This window comes from Micromesistius poutassou, assembly GCF_964030765.1.
Source record: "Micromesistius poutassou genome assembly, chromosome: 24".
Lineage (NCBI taxonomy): Eukaryota > Metazoa > Chordata > Actinopteri > Gadiformes > Gadidae > Micromesistius > Micromesistius poutassou.
Genome location: NC_140294.1, coordinates 2,997,227 through 3,015,154, shown reverse-complemented (window position 1 = coordinate 3,015,154; position 17,928 = coordinate 2,997,227). Strand labels below are relative to the sequence as shown.

General features: G+C 43.3%; 1 protein-coding gene across 1 annotated transcript; it reads left to right on the top strand.

The window, feature by feature from the left end:
- The first annotated feature begins 9,613 nt into the window (after positions 1-9,613).
- On the top strand, positions 9,614-11,601 carry LOC311369846 (E3 ubiquitin-protein ligase TRIM39-like). Its single transcript, XM_084488065.1, has 2 exons — positions 9,614-9,716; positions 9,831-11,601. The coding sequence occupies exon 2, from the start codon at positions 9,833-9,835 to the stop codon at positions 11,459-11,461; it is 1,629 nt and encodes a 542-aa protein (XP_084344191.1). The 5' UTR covers positions 9,614-9,716; positions 9,831-9,832; the 3' UTR covers positions 11,462-11,601.
- The last annotated feature ends 6,327 nt before the right edge of the window (positions 11,602-17,928 follow it).

Here is a 17,928-nt window from a genome sequence, read left to right as displayed (position 1 = left end):
TTTCATTCGACCCGCTCCATAAGGATCTTTGTGGCCATTTCTCCTCCCATCTCCTGTAGTGGTTTAAAAACGGTAGCGCACATTCTTGGAGTAAAAACACATCTGACTTAAAATTGTTAAGAAAGGATAACATCGTTTTTATTATTAACCTTTATTTAACCAGGCAAGCAAATTAAGAACAAAATTCTTATTTTCAAGTGCAGCCTGAAGGGGAAGGGGGAGGGGAGTGCTAAAAGTGAAACAAGGTTAATAAATTACACAGAACAATTCTATATAATACAGTACATACGATATAATCAATAAAATACAATACAATACAGAGCAATTAATCAATGGAGCATGACAAGAAGCCTGTTAGCAAGTGCAGGAGTCAACTGTAATTTGTAGTAAATTTTGTTTGAAAACGGAGAGAGAGGTGAAGACAGAAAGTTTAAGTGTGTTTTGTAAGGTGTTCCAGTCAAAGGCTGCAGCGAACCGGAAGGCACTGCGTCCGAAGACGGTGCGGACTTTGGGGATGGAGAGGTTGATGAATGCACTGGACCTTAGATTGCGGGCAGGGTGAGAGAGGTGCAGAAGAGAAGAGAGGTAGAAAGGTGTGATGCCAAGAATGGTTTTGTAGATGAGCAGAAACCAGTGAAGGAGCCGTCTGGTGTGAAGGGAAGTCCAGTCTACCAGGTTATAGAGGTCGCAGTGGTGAGTGGTGAATGGAGCCCCAGTGGCAAAACGGATTGCGGAGTGGGTCCAGTTTGCTGAGAGTGGAGTGAGGTGCAATTCTGTATATGGAGTCACCGTAATCGAAGATGGGCAGGATGGTCATTTTGACGAGTGTATGTTTGGCTGCACGGGTGAAGGAGGCCTTGTTCCGGTAAAGGAAGCTCAGACGAGCTTTGACTTTAGACTGAATGTGTTTGATGTGGGTGGTGAAGGAGAGTGATGAATCCAACCAGAGGCCAAGGTATTTGTAACTGGAGACAAACTCTAGTTCAGAGCCGTCGGCACAGAGGATTTTTGAGACATGGGTGGGAGTGTGTTTCCGGATAAAGATGATGCATTTGGTTTTTTTGGTGTTGAGGAGAAGATGAAGGCTATGAAAATGCTGTTCAACAGAAGTGAGACTGTGTTGTAGAGTGGCCGCAGCAGAGTGGAGAGAAGGGCCCTCTGAGTACAGGATGGTGTCATCAGCGTAGAGATGGATCTTGGAGTTGCCGGCATTCCTGGTTATGTCATTAATGTAGATGGAGAATAGTGTTGGGCCTAGAATAGAACCCTGTGGCACCCCTTTGGAGATGGTGAGAGGGGCTGATTTGATGTTTTCAGATTTGACTTGCTGGACTCTGTTGTTTAAGTAGCTGGCGAACCAGTTGCAGGAGTGTGGTGATAGACCGATGCTGGAGAGCCTCTGTAGGAGGATGGGGTGGATGACGGAGTCAAAGGCCTTAGAGAGGTCAATGAAGGCAGCAATGCAGGTTTGCTTGGAGTCCAGGGAGGAAATAATATCATCCAGGACCTTCAGTGTAGCTGTTATGCACCCATGGCCTGGCCGGAACCCAGACTGTAAGTTGGACAGGATGTTGTTGGAGGTTAAAAACTGACTGAGTTGTTTATGAACCAGTTTCTCTAAGACCTTAGCCAGGCACGGCAGGATGGAAATAGGCCTATAACAATTGGGATCAGAGCTGGAACCCCCTTTGAAGAGGGGGAAGACAAGTGCGGATTTCCAGTCTAAAGGAAAGGTGGACAATTCCAGAGACATATTGAAAAGCCGTGTGATGGGAACGGCAATGACAGGAGCAGCAGCTTTTAAAAACATGGGGTCGAGCCCATCAGAGCCAGCTGACTTGTTGGAGTCTAGCTTGGTGAGATTCTCTAAGACTTCTGAGGTTGTGATGGGTCTGAAAGAGAAAGTGCCAGAACTGGGGGTTGTAGGTGAAAGTGAAAGTGAAGGAGCAGCAGTGGAGGGCCTGGCAGAGAAGACATGAGCTGAGTTAACAAAGTGCTGATTGAAAAGCGAGGCCATATGAGACTTATCAGTAACAACAATGTTATCAAAGGTCATAGCATTGGGGAGGTGGGGTGAATGAAGCTTGTTTTCCATGGACTTAACCGTTTTCCAAAACTTTTTGGCGTCTGAGCCGCAGGATGCAAATTTGTCCAGAAAATGAGTGACTTTGGCTTTTCTGACGGCCTGAGTGCATTTATTTCTGCATTGCCGAAAGGCAAGCCAATCAGCAGGAGACTGGGAGGAACGGGCTTTTCGCCATAAGGCGTTCTTCTGGCGGATTAAAGCAGCCAAATCACGGGAAAACCAGGGGCTGAAACGATCCTTAATCCGTAATTTTATGAGTGGAGCGTGTTTATTGATGATCTGGCCGAAGGTCGATTTGAAAAAGGACCAGGCCATCTCCAAAGTAGGGAAGGTATTAATTTTGCCCCAGCTTACTGCAGCAGTGTCGTGAAGAAAGGCTTCCAGGTCAAAGTTCTTCAGGGAACGTTTGGAGACGCACACGGGTGGGCGCTTAACTGAGGAGCTGGAGCGCATGCAGGCAATAGCGCAATGATCACTCAGATCTTGACTGAAGACACCAGATTTATAATTAGAGGGGGCGTTTGTGAGGATGACGTCTATCAGCGTAGCAGATGAAGGAGATTTTAGATTAAGTCTGGTGGGCTCTGAAATAATTTGGTAGAGGTTTAGGGCGTCAAATTGTTGAACAACCAGATCTGGGGGGTTAGACATGTCCCAGTTCAGGTCCCCCAATAAGATGAACTCGGAGGAGATGTGTGGTGCCAGAAGTTCACTGAGAACAGTTAAAGAACAGAGTGGGGCAGAGGGTGGTCTGTAGCAGACAGCAACAGAGAGAGAGAAATTATTGCACAGTTTGATCTTTAACACTAGCAGTTCAAGTAGCTTAGGGACAGATTTTGACAGAGAAACAGTGCATTGCAGATGATTTTTAACATACAGAGCGACACCACCTCCTTTAGTTGCTCTGTCCTGACGAAATATATTATAACCTGGTATGAAAATGTCAGGGTTGGCAATGCTTTTCTTAAGCCACGATTCAGAAATAGCAAGAACATCAGGTGTAACAGTGTGAACCCAAGTTTTTAACAGGTCGAGTTTGGGTAACAGGCTGCGAATGTTAACATGCAAGAAACCCATACACGTGCGATCACAGAAATCGTTAAATGCCAGGTTAGGGACAGCATGCATAGCACTAGCTGGGCCTGGGTTGGGGTGTATGTTCCCTGAGATAAATAGCATGAGAATGATTACAATGCGCCTAAAAGCAAGGCCAAAGCATGCTTTTTGCATAGTGCTGTTTTGTTTTATAGAGAGTTTGGCAGGTAGTGGGAGGCAAGAGACAGTAAATTGTTGCAGTAATATAAAAGAATACAGTGGAGAGTATGACACAGACGAACTAGGAAGTCCTGTATTTAAGGTGATCCAGAGAGTGGAAGCGTCTCTAGGCAACAGTCTAAAGTCCCGTGTGCCACCACCATTGAAGGCTGTTGCTGGCCTACACAAATGTCTACTTGCGTCTCCAGGGGACTGGGCCACAGCAAGAAAACAGATGATGGAAAGTGTGAGCCAGGGGGCCATGGGAGATCTTGTATAAAGATACATGTTGATACGAACCAGGGGGCACGGCGAAGCTGAGGAAAAAGGTGTCCACCTTTTTGAGCCGGCGCCGCGGCCACCTCGGCCGTAGCGAGCAGTCGGGGTCCTGACCGTTGTTGTGGGTCCTCAATCAGCTGGGCTGTAGCCGAGCGTTCCCGGTGTGGAAGGAGGTATGCTGATGATGAGCTGTAGGACGCCGCCAGACACCAGGCCAGGTCGCGGTGAAATCCAGGCTACGACGTGATCCGTGCCGAGACAGGTGGAGTGGTTTAGTCCGGGTGGAAGAAGATCAGGGGCGAAAGGAGGTCCGTCCAGGGCTAGCCCAGTAGCTGGAATGCTACCGAGCTAACTAGCTAGCCTAGCTTGCTTGCTAGCCAGCGTCACCAGCGCTCAACGTACCGGCATACACTGTGCAGGAGATCCCTTCTTGTATTTGGTTGAATACAAATAAATTAAGACTCTCTTTTCTTGGACCGAGGAAAGAACAGTAAACCCTGCGGCCGCATACTGTGTATATGATGTGATGAAGTGATGATTCAAGTTGCTGGCTCAAGTTGATGCTTCAAGTTGCTGGCTCATGACTGTGCTGATGTATCTGTGTAAATAAATAAATGTCCGATATTTCCACGTACACACACAAATCGATCTGGTCAATTTGTTGAAATTCAGTTTGACGTGCTTGTCAAACATATGCTGCATGCACTGCACTCCGCTTGCAGGCATATGTGTGTGTATGTGTGAGAGTGTTCCTCACTCTAATCCCCGGGACGCTCTTGTTTTGTTAGACGATCGTTTGTGCTCTGACTGTTGATTTCACACTTCTCACGTTTAGTGTGGATACAGTGAGCACCATGATTATTGTAAAAAAATTACAGCCTAGCATTAAAAGACTAAATAAAACGGTCTGGGTTTAAAAACATTTAAAAAGGTCATCCAATGCTTTGTGAATGAAGCTCTCCCTTTATCTCAATAGGGGATGAGTAAAGGTTTTCTGCTTCATTTCCCTCCCAGACTCTAGTTCGGTCAAAAACTCCTTTGTCCTTTGGGGTTGATTGCAGTGCAATATTTAAAAAAGAGAGAGTGTTGGGAGGGTTGTTGGGGAAGACTCTGGCCTCCTCCACAGACCGACTGTCTGAGGAGCCAGCTCTTCCCCTCTTCTCCGAGGCTCCTTCGGTCTCAGAGGACAACTCTGACACTGTTCTCTTACCAGGCTGGGCTCCAGAGAGGGAGGCTTCATTGGATTCCACTTCAGACTCTTCCCCCTGGCTGACTGTTACCAGACTCCCGGTTTCGTCAGAGTCTGAAGTGGAACCCGACTCAGATCCGCCTGCTGCCTGGTCTCCACCACCTTCTATCACCCCACCACTTGGTGGGGCAATCTCAGGCCCCTCCCCCTCTGCCGCCTCTCCCCCAATCACTGCATTTGGCGGGAGAGTTGATTTTTCCAGCCTGGTGTCTCGAATTGTTTGTGCACTCTCGTCAGCCATTTTCTTTGCATTTTGTTTTACTTTGTTAGCAAAGGATTTCGGGCAATCTCTGAAGAGATGGTTTGAGTCTCCACAGAGGTTGCATTTCCTGCCATTGGTACACTCTTCGAAAGAGTGTCCAACTTCTCTACATTTGCCGCAAACAACCTTGGCACACGCTTCTGCCAGGTGCCCTTGCTCACCACACTTGCGGCAGAGCTTGGGCTGTCCCTGGTAGTGAATGTAGCCCCTGTTCTCTCCAAGAACCATCATGGATGGGAGATGTTTCAGGCCCTGGAAACCGTTTGGGTCCCGCCATTGTTGTATGGGGACCCTCCATGCACAGTTCCAGATGCCATCCTCATCTCTCACCTTGGTGGCCTGGGCCCTCACAGTGCAGTATCTTGCCAGCCATATACAGATATCATCAGCATTTACAGTTTCATTGAACATCCTGACGATTACCGTTTTAATGGAGTCGTCATTTAGTCTCTCCACTTCAAATGCTGAAAACTGGTCTTTTACCGTGTCGTAGCGTGTCCAAAACTCTTTCAGGGTTGTTGCGGAAAGGAAGCTCACATCGAATCCTTTGTTAAAGGGCAGAGTAAGAATACAGTTGAGGTCATTTGCTTTAAACTTCAGGATTCCTTGGATGTGCTTTCTTGAGAAATCTAGCCGTGAGATCTGTATCAATGATCCATTCAATGATTTGAACTTAAAACGTACACTATGGTGCCTCCTCATACCGGTATGGTTAACCGACATGGCGGAGACACCACGTGCTTAACAACAGTAAAAACTAAAATCAAAGATATATAAAAACAAAAAAAACAGTGAGTACCAACACAACAAAACAATAAAATCCACTTACCTTATCGCAAACGACCTGGACAATGGATTTCTTGATGATGGGTTTAAACAGATAGGTTGTCCACCCTAGTTCATCTAGAAAATGAAACACTTTCCTCCACAACTGCTATATAATTGCCACAAAGAAGACAATATATAGACAGCCAATTGAGGTGATCACTGTCTTAGCCAAAAGGCCGAGAAGCGATACCCACACATGGTCAGGCCTAGAGGCCACCTTCCCAGACACGACGCTCTGCTTGGCGGTTTAACAGCGACAACAGCCTCAGCCTATACAAATTCAAAAGGACCACTAGGCGTCCACCACACATAGCGTGTTGTCAGACTATATTTATCCTGAAAAACTAAACAAGTTTATTTATCATTTGTGCTAACGCAGCTTCTCTTGGGATTATCTGGTTCATTCAGAAGAATACAGCATCGTTTTTATTTGCCATCAAAACGTATCCCATAATTCTGAGATACTTAACTCGTCGATTCAGAAAAGCATGCAGTGAATGCATTACGCTTCCCCAATAAACTCACACTGGCGCGTCTGAATAAACCGGTGACCAAGAACGCTCTCCTCATTATGCCGTCACAAACCCAGGCAGCCTTACCAACAGAACTCACAGGCAATATAAGCAGGACAGAGCCAGATTCTGCTCAGTTCTTCTTGGACCTCATGAGCGACGGGTAGGCAAATATCCTCAAATAGTGCAATTATTATCCGATTGAATAGTTTTTTGATATTTCACTATCCTCTAAGTTACAATATCAGGTATCATGTTCTGTTGTGTGTATGTGTGTGTGTGCGCGCCTGAAGGTTGTAGAAATGTAGAACTCTCGTCGCAGAGTTTTTTTTACTATTACATTGATGGGTTGATATTTAATGATGATGACTCTGCTGTACGTCTCCCTCTGAGAGCTGAGCTCCAGAAGGTGGGGGTGTTTGTTGATTATGATGAGGGTCTGGTCTCCTTCTATGATGTGGAAGCCAGGGTTCATATCTACTCTGCTACTGGCTGTACCTTTAGTGAGCCTCTCTATCCACTCCTCAGCCCATCATCAGGTGGTGATAGAAACTCTGCCCCCCTGATCATCTCACCTGTCAATCAAACAGACTAAGACAATGTTTGATATTAAATTAAACAAACAACCACAACTACTAATGATATTTCCTGAATAATCTGCTATGTTAGATCTGAGATAACTTCATTAATGATGTACTGTTGTAATTTACCAAGGACAAAAATAACCCTGACTATTATAAATATACATTATACATTATACATTATATACATTATATTGTATATACATACATTTTTATATTCCACTATATATTCTTTAATATGTGTTCTCCATATATATATATACTTTTATTTTTTTTAATTATATTGTAAATGGTTTTAGTTATGTAGAACAACTTTGGAGGATACAGTTTTTTTATCATAATAATCTTTACAATACTAGTTGTATAGTTGATTTATTCTGAATCATGAATGAATGAATTAAATCTTTGCTGACTTTTCTGATTTCAATAAAAAATGGCGAGAAATGGAATTGTTACATTTTCCGTCGAATGTACATTATGTTTGTTTACATTACATAGATCATATTTAGATTTGTTTAGTCAAATATTTGAAGAACTTTTACTCTGGAGGTAGCCCAGATTTGAATGAAACACACACACACACACACACACACACACACACACACACACACACACACACACACACACACAGCCTTATTAAGAGAGAGATGGGTGATCCCATCCTTTGTGGCGACTGATGATGTAAGAACAGTCTTTGCAAAAAGAGTTCACTGAAACATTAAGAATGAAAACATTAATTCTCCGAGGTCTTTGAATGACTGAATTGTCTTCTTAGCTCTCCTGAATCCTGATTTTGTCCCCATCATCATTTGTCATCATATATTCAAAAACATCTTTATGGAATGTCTTTATTCTTTCAGTTGTTTCTATTTTATCATATTTTAGGTCAGCGATATTAGATAGTGTTATCGCTGGGCTTATGTGTAATGCCTATTTCGACCGTCAGGGGGAGCACTAGTCCTTCAAACGGTGGACCTTCACTCCGTCGACTGGTTCCTGACACACACTGTAGCCTATAACATATTTACATAGAATATCTTAAGCCCTATTGTGTAGTATATCTAATTAGACTATTTATTTGATATTTTGAGACATGATTATCTTTTTATTTTGCATGTCATTGCATGATAAAGATAAACTACAGGCACCTGCTACAAATTAATTAATGACTTCCTTATTTTCCTCCATTACCCACCACCATGCACCGCACCGCACCGAGGGAGGAGGGAGAAGGAGAAGGTTTCTGTCTTCTTTTCACAGGACTGCAAGCTTTGACTCACATGAGGGAGACGGGACTATATATTTTTCTAATCGCTAACACACAATGATGCACAATGATGATCCGCTGTGGGCCTGCAGTCTACGACGCTACCGCAGTACAGATCTGTGTGTGCACACACCAGTGACACGTGGTGAGGTTTGTGGCCGGTGAGGCACTGACTTTTTCAGAGTCAGATTTACAAATATATCAACACAATAGAGTAGCTTAAACTCACCAATCAGTTGGCAGCTTGCACATTGACTACTGGTTGTGTTTCATATCAACATTCTTTACACACACATAGTTAGGGTACATATTTGGCAAGGAAGAACGTTCATTTTATAGCAGCTCAGAGAAAAAGCGCATTATGCTCCGTGTGTTCTTGATCGCAATTCCACAATTACTATTAGTATTTAATTACACTCATTCAATACAAATATAAGCATATACTGCAGTGTATATGCATCAGTGTATGCACCTTTACTTGTAAATGAAATCCATTCTCCAATCCTTCTGGACAAAAATCTCTGAGTTTGTTATAAAAGTCCTCCTTATTTCCTTTAGTTTTACAAGTCCCTCCGTCTCAATGCGTCTCAAAGCATACTTGTAAAGTCATACGCCCCCTTCAGTGCGACAGAGGTACTGGCTGCCTCACCTCATGCTTTTACAGTGCGGTTTTATGTCAGATAAGCAAGACTAAATATGTTATAAACATACACAAAATACATTTACTATTTTATGGAAAGTGTCGCCACAATAAAAGTGTCATTGCATTAGACAAACATTGGTGACAAACCGTGAGAAAGCAAAAGGCGCATGGGCTTAACCCAGTTTGTGAGGGATTGCGCAATCTTTGGTGAGGCAGCCAGTACCTCTGACGCACATCGCGCGTCGCCGCTCTAATTGAACAGGTATTGAACACGTATTTTCAAATGCATTTTATCATCAGTAGTTTTTTCTTTTCACAATGACAGGTGGGGCTCTGCCCCCCTGACCGCACGTCCCTGGCACACACACCTTCAACCAGGAGCTGACCTAACAGCCATTACTCTATTCAGCCTGAATGCTGTCTGCTGCTCTCATAGCTCTGCTGCTCGAGTGTGCACTGTGAGCGTGCCCGCCGGCCGGGATGAGTTCCAATAGCAGCGTAGCGCCAATAAACAGCTCTTTGCTCTTTGCTCTCTTTGTTAAAAATCGAATCGGTGGTGGATAAAGTGTTAGGGGCGGAGCCAGATGTTAGTGGAGGAGAGGAGAGGACGTCATATGAGGAAACGAAACCTAAGGTTCATAGAAACCAAAGCCACGTATCCCCACGGGCCCCGACGTGGAAGCAGTTCTCTGGTTCAGAAGAAAAATAACACGCATTTTGAAACAAATAGTCTGACAGACAGAAACCACAACAAGGTGAGTAAAAAAGCACAACTTTGGAAGAATATAAAACCTCTCTTTCCGTTATTTTCATTGAATTAGAAAAATAATGGTATTGCTCCTTACATAAACCTTGTTGTCTGTGTCTAGGAATGGCCTCTGCTAACACTTCCTGGTCTGCAGAGAACTTTTCATGTTCCATCTGTCTGGATGTGTTCAGCAGTCCAATTTCCACACCATGTGGACACAACTTCTGCAGAACCTGTATTACAAAGTTCTGGGATGAACAAGTACGGTACAAATGTCCTGTTTGCAACGAGCTTTTCCACACAAGACCTGATCTACGGGTCAATACCCTCTTATCAGAGCTGGCTGCTCAGTTTAGAACGAATGTAAAAGTAAAAGAGCAGCCTTTTGTTGAATCAACAGAAGTTCTCTGTGACGTCTGTACTGGGACCCAGCTGAAGTCTGTGAAGTCCTGCCTAGAGTGTTTCATGTGTTTCTGCCAAACCCACCTGGAGCCACATCAGAGAGTCGCAGTCCTGAAGAGACATCGGTTGGTCGAGCCGATGGACCGTCTGGAAGACAGGATGTGTAAGAAACACAATCAACTACTGGAGCTCTTCTGCAAAACTGAACATGTGTGTGTGTGTCAGTTCTGCACAGAGACAGACCACAAGTCCCATCCTGTTGTACCTCTAAAGGAGGAATATGACGTGAAGACGGCCCAGCTGGGGAAGATAGAGGCTGAAGTTCAGCAGATGATCCAAGTGAGAAAACTAAAGATTAAGGAGATCAACGACGCAGTAGAATTGAGCAAGAGAGATGCAGACAGAGACATTGCTGATGGTTTGCAGGTCATCACTGCTCTGATGCGTTGCATTGAAAAGTGGCAGGATGATTTCAACCAAACAGTTAAAGAGAGACTGAAATCCACAGAGAGACAAGCTGAAGACCTCATCAAAGAGCTGGAGAAGGAAATAGAAGATCTGACCAATAGAAGCTCAGAGGTGAAGCAGCTCTCACACACTAAAGACCACCTCCACTTCCTCCAGGCCTTCAGATCCCTGAAGAATCCTCCACCTACCAGGGACTGGACGACGGTGGAGGTCCGTCCTCCGTCATACATAGGGACCTTGAAGAGATCCCTGGATCAGCTGGAGGAGACACTGAGCATGCAGATGAAGAAGCTGTGTGATGCTGCTGAACTGAAGAGGGTCCAGCAGTATGAAGTAAACGTGACTCTGGATCCTGATACAGCTCAACCCCGTCTCATCCTGTCTGAGGATGGGAAACAAGTACATGATGGAGGTGTAGTGAAGAAACTCTCAGACAACCCTAAGAGATTTAAACAGTATATACATGTTCTCACAAGGCAGAGCTATTCCTCAGGGAGATTTTACTTTGAGGTCCAGGTTAAAGACAAGACTGCATGGTGTTTAGGAGTGGCCAGAGAGTCCATCGACAGAAAAGGCAAGATCATAGTGACTCCTGAGATGGGTTACTGGACTCTTTACTACGACAAGGATGGGTTTGTATTTAGAAATAAACCTGCTGTCCGTCTCCCTCTGAGAGCTGAGCTCCAGAAGGTGGGGGTGTTTGTTGATTATGATGAGGGTCTGGTCTCCTTCTATGATGTGGAAGCCAGGGTTCATATCTACTCTGCTACTGACTGCACCTTTAGTGAGCCTCTCTATCCAATCCTCTGTCCAGGTTACTGTTATTATGGAGGCATAAACTCTGCCCCCCTGATCATCTCACTTGTCAATCAAACAGACTAGGACCTTTGTTTGATAATAAAATAATCAAACAACCAAAACAACTAATGTTGTTTCCTGAATTAGAATCTCTAGTGAGATCTGAGAACTGCATTAATGTTGTACTGCTGTCATTTAACAAGGAAACATTCAGTAGGAAGTGAACCCTGACTATTATAAATTATAATAAGTAACATGGCAATGACATGCTTTAATGTCATAGACTCTAAAACTCTTGTGGAAACTGTGACACAACTGAAGCCATCCACCTGTTGCCTTGATACTTTACCTACCAACCACTTTAAGAATGTTTTTGACTGCCTAGCAATAGACATATTGCAAATAGTTAACAACTCTCTCCAATCAGGCACTTTCCCAAAAGCCTTAAAAACTGCAGTTATCAAACCCCTTTTAAAAAAGCGGAGCCTAGATGCCTCTATTATTAACAACTACAGACCAATATCAAATCTACCCTTCATAAGTAAAATCATTGAGAAAGTTGTTCTCCAGCAACTTAGTGACTTCCTGGCATCAACTGGTTGCTATGACACCTTCCAATCTGGATTTCGACCCCTTCACAGCACCGAGACTGCCCTTATTAAAGTTGTAAACGACATCCGTCTTAACACAGACTCTGGCAAAATCTCAATACTAATGCTACTAGACCTCAGTGCTGCATTCGACACTGTAGACCATACAATACTTTTGGACAGATTAGAAAACTGGGTGGGGCTTTCAGGCACAGTCTTAAATTGGTTTAGGTCCTACCTACAAAATAGGAACTACTTTGTTTCCATTGGCGACTTTGTTTCAGAATCAACAAACGTGACATGTGGAGTCCCACAAGGTTCGATCTTAGGACCCTCTCTATTCAACATCTACATGCTCCCACTAGGGCAGATCATGCAAAATAACAATATTGACCATCACTGCTATGCTGATGACACGCAAATCTATGTATCTCTATCACCAAATGACTATCAGCCCATTGATCTGTTGTGCCAGTGCATTGAGCAAGTCAAAGACTGGATGTGCCAAAATTTCCTTCAACTAAATGAGGACAAAACCGAGATAATTGTATTTGGTGCTAAAACCGAAAGGCTAAAAGTTACCCAACACCTTCAATCTCTGTCCCTGAAAACCTCAATGAAAGCCAGAAATCTAGGGGTTATCATGGATTCAGATTTACATTTCGACAGTCACATCAAATCAGTTACAAAATCTGCATATTATCACCTTAAAAACGTAGCAAGACTTAGAGGGCTCATGTCTACCGAAGACTTACAAACACTTGTACATGCCTTTATCACTAGCAAGCTTGATTACTAGAATGGTCTCCTTACAGGTCTCCCAAAAAAAACTCTAAGGCAACTACAGCTTGTTCAGAATGCCGCTGCTAGAGTTCTAACAAAGACCAAAAAATGTGAACATATTACACCAATTCTTAAATCATTACATTGGCTCCCTGTATGTCAGAGAATTGATTTTAAAATCATGTTGCTAACCTATAAATCCCTACATGGTTTAGGGCCAAAATATTTAACTGATATGCTTCCACTACATAAGCCTTCTAGGCCACTAAGATCCTCTGAGACCAATCTGTTAATTATCCCCAGAGTCAACACGAAGCATGGGGAAGCAGGATTTAGTTACTATGCAACAAATAGCTGGAATAAACTCCCTGAGGATTTAAGACTTGCCCCAACTCTGACAGCTTTTAAAACAAGACTGAAGACTTTTATGTTTGCTTTAGCTTTCTGCTAAATCTTAAATATTTATTATTTTAACTTTGCCTTTATTTTCTCACTTTCTAAAATGCATTTCTTTTAACTCTGCCTTTCTAAAATGTTTTTTAAACTTTGCCTTTATTTTCTATCTATTTTACTTTTTACTTAACTATTGTTTTCTTTTATTGTATGACAATGTTTATATGTGAAGCACTCTGAGTCTGCCTTGTGTATGAAAAGTGCTATATAAATAAAGTTGCCTTGCCTTGCCTTGCCTTGCCTATAACCCATTGTAAATCATCAGATAACATTACATTCTTCATTGTCTCCTTTTCATGTTTTTAACGGTTTACTGCTATACAATTGTTTATGGTTGCAGTTTCAGTTTGTAACCAGTTTCAGGGATTAATGTCCATAATAATAATCAAATTGTTACTTTCTTCTGAATCATGAATGAAGACACAATAAAATGTATGAATGTATGACAACTTTTCCGATTTAAATAAAAATAGAAAAACAGCTGATGAGTCGACTTACTTTTAATGCCCACCATGCAACAACCCAACATGTGTAACACACTAACACAAAGGTCACAGTGACTGTAAAGATAATCCTCATGTGTGTGAGTGACCGTGACTTTGTCTTGTCCGTGACTAGCTCTTCTCTCCTCTCCATCCTCCCCTCTTTCTCCTCTCTCCTTCCTCTCTCTTCTCTTCCTCCTCTCTCCTATCTCTGCTCTCCTTTGTAGCCCTTTGCTCTCATCCAGGAGTGTGTTAAGTATTGTCTTGCATACACATTAAACGTGTGTAAATACCCTTTTGACCTGTCTTTGCTATAGCCTACTACCTGTGCCCTGACGCATACAAGCAGCATTCCTATAATCAGTGTTATGAGCAACACCCTGTGGCGGGAGCGGGTATCACCACAGAGGGGCGGAACGTTTTTTGTATCCCCTAATCCTACTATTTTGAAGTAAATCAAATTTGACTATTTATTTAATATGGTGAGACATTTTTTGCATTAAGGTACAAACTTCTTTCTTTCTTTCTTTCTTAATTTACTTTGATCAGTCGTTCGGGTAAGACTCGTCTGCGGGCTCACATTCACACACAGTATTATTAGAATTGCATCGTTGAATAACAAGAAGGTGTTAAATGAATGCAACATCTATATGGCGTTGGCTTGGTGGCGGGTGTGTCGAGGACAGCCGCAGCAGACAGAGTGGGAGACGTCTTCCGCTGTCGCTCTCCAAGGTGCTGAACTCAGGCCGAGTGATGACGTCACACCCTTTGGACAAGCCACCGACCGCGTGGTTTAGGGAATCACCCCCGGTGTACGTTGGCCTACTCCATTTAAAAAGAAGTAAGAATGTGGAACACTCTGCAGGAAGAACTACCTGTACCGAATGAGATGAGATAAGAAAAAGAAAACATAGAATTGTTGACAGCTTTTTTTGTGCTATACTAAATCTTGAGCATCCAGTGAGATGAAGGCCCAGGTCTGGGCTGCTCAGGGAGGACATTGGGGATCCTCTGGACGAGGAGTCTAAACAAACCAACCAACCGGGTCCCCTGAGCCCCTCAACAGTGCTGGTTCACTGTGGGGCTGCAGGGCTGCCGGCTCCCGTGTGAACGCCCCTTCAGTTCAGCTTCAATAAGAGGAGGACAGGTGTGTCGCATCAGCGCCTAATCAGCAGGGGACCAGGTCACCCTATCAGCCAATCAGAGGGGATGCCTGCAACAGCAGGTGACCGGGTCACCCCATCAGCCAATCAGAGGGGATGCCTGCAACAGCAGGTGTTTCACCTAGAGAGGGAGTCAGCGAATAGAAATAATGCAACCTAATCTACAAATACTGTAGAAAAGATGTCAAATTATTAATTAAGTAGTTTTTAATTTGTTCATGAATTCAGTTCCTTCCTGAACTACGGGCTGTTCTGTGGTTCTCTGAGGGCGCGGCACCAACTGCCAAGCTCTACCGGTCGAGCCACCAGGGACTAGAGATGCAAACCACGGAGAGAATTCCTGGAATCGTTGAGTCACCATTTATTAAAACCATTCATGAGAGAGAGCTTGGTTTCATGCCCACTTGTTGGTGTGGTGACTCCTGAGGGGTGTTCCACAAAGCCGGTTTTATCACTTACCCAGCTAAGTTAACCCAGGGTTAGCGGCAACCCTAGGTTTTCCGTTCCAAAATGACCACGGCATGTAAGTTGCTATGGAAACATATGCTCTCAATCAAACCTGGTCGGAGCAGGTTTTGCGCAGGTTAAGTTTGGAAGATAACCCGGTTTTGCTCAGAGTAGGCTATTTAAACCCACGTTTATCGCAGCTTTTACGTGTTCGCCTATTGATATCGGAGCGCAAATAATTTGTGCAATTCACAGAGAGATTAATTAGACCACGGCTCGACATATTGTCCTTTCCGGATGACTTTTTGCTGGAGAGATATAGTTTTTCACGTGATTCTTTGATATATTTAAATAGCCTTCTCCAACCCTACATTGCAAATGTTACCAATCGTGGATCTGCCCTCAGTTCACTACAAACAATTTGCATAGCTTTCCGTTTTTTTGCGACGGGTAGCTTTTTGTACAGTGTAGGAGATGCTGAGCACATAGGCAAAGCTACCGTCTGCCGCTCCGTGCGTCTGTCTTGCGCTGAAGCGGTTGTTGCGTAACTTCATGGAGTTTCACCAACTTGCAGGTCAGCATTATCTACTTTAAGTGTTCCCAAATGGCTCCGAAATTATCCTTGTTGACTTTTCATCTGGGTGTTATATTTCAGGATTTCCTAATGTAATTGGGTGCATTGATGGCACACATCCAATGTGAGCAATACATTTCAACAGGGTGCGTTGCATTATGAACATATCATAGACCTCATATAATTGATGTGCTTGTGCAAGATAGCTTAAAGTTTGTATTTGATCGCAGAGCAATTCGATGGGAATCTCCTAGGAGATTGAGGGTATCCATGCCTCCCGACGCTCATCACCCCGTACCCTAATCCCGCTCCTGGACCACAGACAACATTTAACCTGGCACACAGCAGAACCCGCGTTAAGATTGAAAATACATTTGGGATATTGAAGTCCAGATTCCAATGCCTACGTGGACAAGAGTTTGTCCGGAACGGGCATGTGATGTAATTGTTGCATGCGCCGTCCTCCACAATATAGCCACTCTGCGCAAAGCGATGCCTCCCCCCTTTGACATGTTCCTTGAGGAGGAACACATTCTGCAAATGTTTGTAAGGGCTGACAAAGGATGCGAGACCACATTTGCAGAAATCATTTCCATAAAAAATAAAAAAAAACACCAAACACTGTGCTTCAAGTGTCACATAAATGACGTTGAATTTCACAGTGCCATGTCCAAGTGTCATTGTAAGTTGTGGGTCAATGCTGAACAACATCTTACTGAGGCAAGCTGTTCTGTGGAGGTTGATGGACCTTCTTCCTCATTGTAAATGGCAGCGTTGCTCTGTTAGAGAGAAAGAAGTTGCAAGTTGTATTGTGGAACAACACTATTATCTGAAACCAAAGTTATTAAAAAAAAAAAAAGTGTAAACCTCAACAGGCCTCTCTGAATCCCTCTCTGTGGCAGCTGATAAGGTGTCTTCATCATCCTCCTGTAATGAAACAGAATGTTTGTGTTATAGTCTACCCATTATGACAAATCTGAGTACTTACAACAGCATGGAGGTCGGTTATGGCAGAAGGCTCCACAAGACAGATTATGCCATCAGTAACTGATAGAAGATGAAGAATAGACATTTGATGATTACCCAGAAAAGTGCCCCACCTAATTTTTTATTTTTATTTTTATTTTTACAATAGTGTGCAGGTCCCATCCCATAGACTAGAAAAAGGATTAATGTGCCATTCATTTGAATAACTTACCTCTTATGTAGGCCCCTGTGTCCTGGGGGGTGGCTGGGTCCGATGAGCCTCAGCCCTTTTTCTGTTGGCTATAAATTTAAACATATCCAGAAAACACAAATTTGGAGACTTGTATCTTAGAAAAGGCATTTAGGTGTTGCTTTCATATAGACAATATTAAATACTGCCAGTGTTGGGATTTGTCTTTGTTAAGCAGATTTCCCTAATTACTTAAATATATCTATCACATGTTGAATATAGCCACTAAATGCTGTTTAATGAAGGCAGGCTAAACAACATCACAATTGGTTGTACTTAAATTATACCTTACCTGTTTGAACTACATTTTTATATTTCATCTTTAGTTGCTGCCAAGTCCGTTTGGTGCCTGTTGGGTTGCACCTGTGCGCACAAACACACATATGGAATATAATTGTTGAATAAGTGGAACATTCAAGACAAAACATTTATTTTGTTTCTCCAATTAATACTCACGCATTGACACAGTCAGCAATTTTCTGCCACGCAAGCTCCCGCTTTTTCGCTGCTGCCATAGTATTGCTTTTTGTTAAAAATATATGCTCAGTTTCTGCATATGCAGTCATTAATATTTCTAACTCCATAGGGGAGAAGTAGGAGGATCGAGACTTTCAATCCATGGTGAATCATGTTATCTGTGTTCCATTGATGAGGGCTTTTTATATCCTCATGCACGGGCTTCACTCAGGGTTACCTTTACTCAGAGTTGATTGAACTAAGTGTTATCACCTCTTCTGAAACCGAAAACTCAGAGTTTGACAGCTCAGAGTTGGTCAACCTAGAGTGAAGGTTTTAACACAGAGTTTGTTTAACCTGCTTTCTGAAACAGGCCCCTGTTGGTCT

Coding starts and splice junctions, on each gene's coding strand:
- LOC311369846 (XM_084488065.1), top strand. CDS start 9,833: ATGGCCTCTGCTAACACTTCCTGGTCTGCAGAGAACTTTTCATGTTCC.